The 7068-nt window shown below is 38.6% G+C and overlaps 1 protein-coding gene across 1 annotated transcript in view; it reads left to right on the top strand.

The window, feature by feature from the left end:
• The window catches only part of GPATCH11 (G-patch domain containing 11), a 17612-nt gene that overhangs the window by 8894 nt on the left and 1650 nt on the right, over positions 1-7068 (top strand). The window contains exons 4-8 of the mRNA XM_007945072.2: positions 2682-2723; positions 3630-3750; positions 3879-3969; positions 5451-5561; positions 6679-6760. Coding sequence (XP_007943263.1) covers positions 2682-2723; positions 3630-3750; positions 3879-3969; positions 5451-5561; positions 6679-6760 — 447 coding nt within the window. The remainder of the gene's footprint in view (positions 1-2681; positions 2724-3629; positions 3751-3878; positions 3970-5450; positions 5562-6678; positions 6761-7068) is intronic.

Here is a 7068-nt window from a genome sequence, read left to right as displayed (position 1 = left end):
TTTTCTGTGTTTTCTTTGGTCTGTCTCTCAATCCTTTGAAGATACCTAAATATAATTCTTTTGAATTCCTTATCAGAGAGTTCCAGTGCTGCTTCTTCCTCAGGGATGTGTTCTGGGTCTGTATCCTGCTCCCTTGTTTCTACCACTTTATCCTGCTTCTTTGTGTGGATTATGGTCATCTGTAGTCTCCGAGGCATCGTGGCGTTGTTGTATTTAGATCTCTGTTAGCTGTTTGTGAAGAGCAGCCAAGGGTGATTCAGTCTCTTCTTGGTGGTTTTTTATCGTTGGCCCATTGGTGGAGAAGGAGGTAGTGGCTCTCGCTCAGTGAGTGAAGTTGCAGGAGGTGTGGGTGTAGTTGTGTCTTATGGAGACTATTGTTATCTCCCACTCAGTTAGACACTAATTACAATTGAATAATGATCAAAAAACTAAAAGTACATGGACAAAAAAACACACCATGTAGTCACACAGGAACAGTAACCAAATTAAGAAAAAAGGGAAAAAGAAGAAGAAGAAACAAGCAAACCTGCAATATCTGGGGATAGTGCACTAAGAGGAAAAAAGTCGATAAGGAGAATAATGAAGGAAACAAAAAAAATGGGAAAAATGCAAAAAGAAAAACAAGGAACGGGGTTAACCACAAGAAAAAACAGGGGAGAAGAAAAACAAACACTTAAATGAGAAAAAAAAAAATTCAATCAGGAACAGGGAAAAGAAAAAAATGTTGAAAACTAGGACCTTGGAGGGGAAGATTAAGAATAATAGTAAAAAGGACAAAAGTATTAATAATAATCGTTGTTTTAAAACAGACAAATACAAGTAAATTAGTCATCAGAAAAAAGAAAATGAAACGAAGAAAATAAAAAAGTAGAAAAAAAAATCGGACAGGGCAGGGCACCCAGGCTCCATCTGAGCACACAGACTGTGATGGAGTTCCTGTGGGCCCAGGGGGTAGGTGGGAGTGGGGGATTGCCACTCTTACGTTCACCAAGCAGGTGTGGGGTATAAGAGTAACAAGGGGAATGTCGTACCTTTTCAGTCTTGCAGGTCTGGAGTGTCCTTGGTGTTGCTGGAAAGCAGAACGTGTTCTTAAGCCCCAGGAATCTACGAGAGCGCCATCTCTGTAAATATCCAAAATAGCCAAGCTGCTTTTAAACCTTAAAAATGGCGGCATCCTCCAGACTGGCAAAAGTCCACAGCTCAGCCTGCCTTTCTCGTCACCTTCTCCTTTTATTCCCCAGCCACCAGAGCAGTTCACTGTGCAGTCCCTGGCTAGCAGGGCTGATTTTTAGGTTAATTCTTAGGTCCTACCACCACTCTGGAATCTCCAAGCTGTCTATGCCGTCAGGATCACTCAGGATTGCTGCAGACCGCAGCTCCGTATGTCTCCTTTTTTGGTATTTTCACGCAAATTCTTCTGCTACTTGGGGTTTAGTCCACTTCTATATTCTTCCCTTCAAGGCTCAGGGGTCCAAGATTATCTTCTGTCTGTGTTAATTGGTTTCCCTTTTCTTTGTTTAAGAGGGTCTGTGCAGTCTTTCTGCCTTGTGCGCTACCTTGCCGGAACTCGGAGACACTGTTAATTTTTGTAAGCTGTTTTTCTTTCCTTATGGCCTTCATTTCAATTGCTTTACTTTCCACCTAGCAAGGCGTTGCTTTCCCTTAGGACTTTTACCCTTTTCGACCTACAGTAGCAATATTTTCACTTCTTAAAATTCCACTTTGCGGACTCCCTGGGTGGCATGAATGAATAAGCTACAAACCAAGAGATTGGTGGTTGGAAACCCATCCAGAAGCACCTTGGAAAACAGTCCTAGCAATCTGCTTTCGAAAGATCCAAAACCAAACCTATTCCTGTCAAACCAATTTCAACTCATAGCGACCCTATAGAACAGAGAAGAACCACCCCGTTAGGTTTCCAAGGGTGAAATCTTTATGGGAGGAGGCTCCCACATCTTTCTTCTGGTGGGTTTGAACCATCAACCTTCCAGTTGGCAGCTGAGTGCCTTAACCACTGGGCCACCAGATTGAAAGATCATATCCTTGAAAACCCTATGGAGCAGTTCTGTCCTATACACATGGAGTCTGTATGAGTTGGAATTGACTCAGTAGCAAGTAATGGTAACAGAGCCCCACCTTCAGGTAGCCTAGAGGCTATGAGTCAGTCTTGTTAAGGATTAAGCATTTATAAGGCAGGAGAGGTAATTGATCATAGAGTACAGTAGGCCCTCTGAACCTGTGGGTTCCATATCCAAGGACTCAGCCAACCCTAGATTGAAAATACTAGGCCAGGGTGGGGGTGGGTGGATGTTAAGCCAATTAAGTGATAAAAGCAACTAACTCTTCAAAGGCTAAGAGGGAACATAAAGTGCTACTTACATGGCATTTACGTTGTATTACTATTATAAGTAATCTAGAGACAAAGTGTATAGGAGGATGTGGGGAGGTTGTATGCAAATACCACCCCATTTTATAAAAATCCCCAGATTTTGGTACCTTCAGGGGTCCTAGGACCAATCCTTCATGGATACTGAGGGATGACTGTATTGATGTTCAGCTTTCAGTTTTGAATGTCATTGAAACTAGAGAAGATACACATAGAGTGTTGTAAAATTGCATGCTATACTTTACTGTAGTTTGAGGAAGATTTTCTAAAGTAATTTGTATTTTCTCTTTTTTAGGAGGTGGTATTGTTGAACCAATTCCATTCAATGTCAAAACAGGTATGTAGTTATTTTTGACCATATTATTATTTAATTTTGGCTGTAAACATTGGCCTAATACAAGTTTGATATGTCAATTCCAGTAATAACTTTGGCTAAGTTCTGGTCATTATATTTGCTTAATTCATACTTTTTTATGATGTTATAGCTACAGTTCTTATCATTGGAAGTCCTCAGTAAATGTTTGTTAAACTTCTAAAACCTTTAAAAATACAATAGAAAATTTAAATCATAACTCTCACCCACATCAAAATAAAAATATTTAAAGATAACCAAAAATAATTAAATCATAAAAAAAGGAGAAAAATGTCTTGCTATCCATTTAAACCACAATGCTTTTTATTTATTAAAATGTCCTAAAGTATTATGAGCTAGATTCGTGATTTTCTTTTAACAGTTCAAGAGGGAAAAAAAATGCTTTATTTGTACACATTTATATAAAAATATGACCAAAACTGAACCCATTGCATCGAGTCAATTCCAACTTATAGCAACCCCCATTGGGTTTCCAAGGCTGTAAATCTTCACAGAAGTAGATTGCCTCATCCTCCTCCTATGGAGCAGCTGGTGGGTTTGAACTGCCAACCTTTGTGTTAGCAGCCAAATGCCTTAACCCACTACATCAGCAGAGCTCCTTAAAAGTAAGACAGGTGTTGCTATTGCCTGATTAAAGGTAATTTTCATGCCCAATTTGTGTAGTAGTGTTATGTTAGATGAGACTAATGATCTTTGTAAAAATAAGATTGTTTGAGTATTTTGTTTTGTTTTGTTAATCTGAGTGTTTCCTCCTATTACTCTTGTCAAATGATTTTGAATGATTGTACTCAAAATAAGTAAATACTTCATTTGTCATATGGTGAAATACAATGTCAGTAATATTCTCATCTGAGTGTTCTGTTTGAACAGGGAAAAGTGGCATTGGTCATGAGGCATTATTAAAACGAAAAGCAGAGGAAGAATTAGAAAGCTACAGAAGAAAGGTTCACATGAAAAATGAAGCCCAAGAAAAAGCTGAAGAACAGTTTCGGTAAATCTTTATGTGAACTAATTCTTTCATCTCTTCTTTATTGTGGTATATTTTCTGGTACTCAGGTATATAAGATGATTAAAGAGCATGTGTAAACCATATGTGTACAATTTTTTTCTTTTAATTAGAATGCGACTTAAATATAAACAAGATGAAATGAAGCTGGAAGGAGACCTTAAAAGAAGCCAGCGAGCCTGTCAACAGTTGGATACCCAGAAGGTAAGCCTTTTACCCAGTTCCACTTGGGTAAATTGTTTTAGCCCCATTATGATTTTGCTGTATATTTTTATTTAAAAAAATTGAAATGAACTCCAAGTCTGTTTTATCTAGTTCTCTAGCCATTAAAGCTTTCCTTTAGGCTGCTGTACTGACATATGATCATTGACATTCACAGTAATGACTTGTTCACTGCAGACACCTGAGTTATCTGAATTATCCAGTGAAGGTTAAATAACATTTATACATTTAATTGTCCTCTGCTTACTTGAATGTTGATTACTCAGCACTGCATTGTATGAAAAGGAGCTTTGGTGGCACGGTGGGTAAGGCATATGGCTGCTGACCCTAAGATTAGCAGTTCAAACCCACCAGCCGCTCCATGGGAGGAAGATGAGGCAATCTACTTCTGTAACCCAATGGGGATCACTATGAGTTGGAATGGACTCGATGGCAATGAGTTTTTTGGATTTGGTATGTATGGAAATTCTATTTTGTTCACCAGAATATTTGATTAATCAGAATAGCCTATTTTCAGTCCATGTTCATTACTTTATGTGTCTCTAAGTAGTGAAATCAAGGTTGACTGCTGTTCATTTCCAATTTTAATGGTTTACAAAATTCTGTCTTGGCTATTATCTTAGGGATTCAGGTACCATCAAAATAAAAATGACTTCATTTAAAGTCTCAAAAGATGTTTGTACTAGAAGTTCCCTCATATATAAATAGATTGCTAGAAGTAATCTAAGAGCTCTCTGCAATGGTTAAAGCATTTGGCTGCTAACCAAAAGGTCGGAAGTTCAAACCTGATGGCCACTCTGTGGGAGCTGTTGTTGTTGTTTTTGTTTGCCGTCGAGTTGGCCCCGACTCATAGCGGCCCCTCCTTGGGTTTCCGAGGCAGTATCACTACGGAAGTAGGATTGCCCAACCTTCCTTCCAAGGAGTGGCTGGTGGGTTTGAACCGCCAGCCTTCTGGTGAGCAGTCAAGTGCCTTAGGCACTATGCTACCAGAGCTCCTGCTCTGTGGGACAGAGATAGGCATTCTGCCTCCCTAAAGATTTATGGTCTTAGAAACACACTGGGGCAGTTCTCCTCTGCCTTATAGGGTTGCTTTGAGTCGCAATTAACTGTATGGCAGTAGATTTGGTTGTTTTCTTTTTTGGTTTATAAGCAATCTCTCTTATTCCTCTGTATTTCCATAGTACCTTGCTTTGCACTTATTTCATGACACTTAAGATTTTCTAACTTATATATATTGTTTTATGCCCATAGATTATCTTCTCTACTAGACAGTCAGTAACTTGGGGACAATATTGTAAATGAATTTTGTATCCCCATAGTCTATGGTACAGTGCCTTATTCTTGAAGTAACATTCAGTAAATATTTATTGAAAGAATGAATGCATGGTAAAGTGAATATACTAGTGATAGTCTTACCAGCACTGCTTAGTTATGTATAATTGAGACTAATTCTATTTTTTCAGAATATTCAGACTCCCAGGGAGGCATGGTATTGGTTGAGGCCTGAAGAAGAGAGTGAAGAAGAGGAAGAAAAACAACAAGATGAAGATGAATTTAAGAGTGAAGATTTAAGCGTATGTTTTGGCACCAATTCCCTTACAGCAGGGTTTCTCAGCCTCAGCACTATTGACATTTTGGATCAGCCTTTGTTGTGGGGACTGTCCTGTGCATTGTGAACCATTTAGCCCCATCCCTGACCTCTGCCCATTAGATGTCAGTAGCAACTCCACGCCCCTCATGACAACCAAAAATATCTCCAGATATTGTAAAATGTCCCCCGAGGGGAAGAATCACTCCTGGTTTAGAACCACTGATTTACAGAATTATTTTCTAAGCCCCCATTCAAAACTCATTTAAGTTTTACCTTTAGCTTCTGTTTGCTCTCTCACTTTACCTTAGGATGTGTTGATGGATTTGTTGCAAATGGAAATTATTTTAATTTATACCTTGTTTCCTGTTACACTTCTTTAAGCAATTCTAATAAGCACACCTCCCCCAATAAACAAAACAACACAATCTAAAGAAAGTGAAGATAATGCAAGAAAGGAATGTATGTTACTAGTTACTTATATACAATTTTGTAGAAAACATCCATCATTTGAAAAGCCTTTGCTCCACTTAACTGAGAGACCATTAATGAAAGCTTTTATGGCAAAAGAAAATATTATGTACCCTCATATCCATATGTAGGGAAGAGCTCTGGTGGTACAGTGTCTAAGGCATTTGACCGCTAACCGGAAGGTTGACAGTTCTAACCCACCAGCTGCTCTGCAAAAGGATGATCAGGCAATCTACTTCTGTAAGGATTAACTGCCTTGGAAACCTAGTGGGGGGTCTCTGTGAATCAGAATCAACTCTATGGCAGTGAGTTTGGTTTTTTTATCCAATGGGGGAGATAGATTCCTTGAAGGTGGAAGGGGTTTTTAAGTGATGCTGATTTCAATAGAGCCAGCCAAAAAACAATTTCTAAACAAGTGGTCTCTGTTGTATCTGGCAGACTTGTGAAAATCTGAAGGTGGCTGGTAAACTGGGACACATTGTGCTAACATGTACCCTTGGCACCTCTAATAATCAACTTGAGAATATAGCAGAAAATTGTGGCCTTGGGTGAATTCAGCATGATGTAAGGGACTTCAGAAAACCAAGTTCTGTTCAGAATAAACTGTTAATATGCTTGTATCCTATATCTAGGTTCTGGAAAAATTACAAATATTAACTAGCTATTTAAGAGAAGAACATCTGTATTGTATTTGGTGTGGGACAGCCTATGAAGGTAAGAAGATACTTCAGAGTTTTTTTTAATATACTGAATAAGAATGCTCATTGATTGTTAGCTTTGAGTTATTTTTATAAAAGTAACATTTCTCATAAGCAATGGAATTGTCTTACTACGTCCAAATGGTAATATGGCATGAATGTCTTAAAAGAAACTGGTTTTACGCTATTAGATAGATAGAGATAAATACTGATTTGGGTGAAGAGAAGGGCAGTGTACCAAATGTGAGTGACCAATATGGCAGCACTGAGGATGAGAAAGACATAGAGAGGTACATGGGCAGTACAGACAACAAATATGAACCC

Source organism: Orycteropus afer, unplaced genomic scaffold (assembly GCF_000298275.1).
Source record: "Orycteropus afer afer isolate SDZICR_OR568_19922 unplaced genomic scaffold, OryAfe1.0 scaffold00131, whole genome shotgun sequence".
NCBI classification, from domain to species: Eukaryota; Metazoa; Chordata; class Mammalia; order Tubulidentata; family Orycteropodidae; genus Orycteropus; species Orycteropus afer.
The sequence above is the reverse complement of the archived record's forward strand: the minus strand, read 5'-3'. Positions and strand labels throughout refer to the sequence as shown.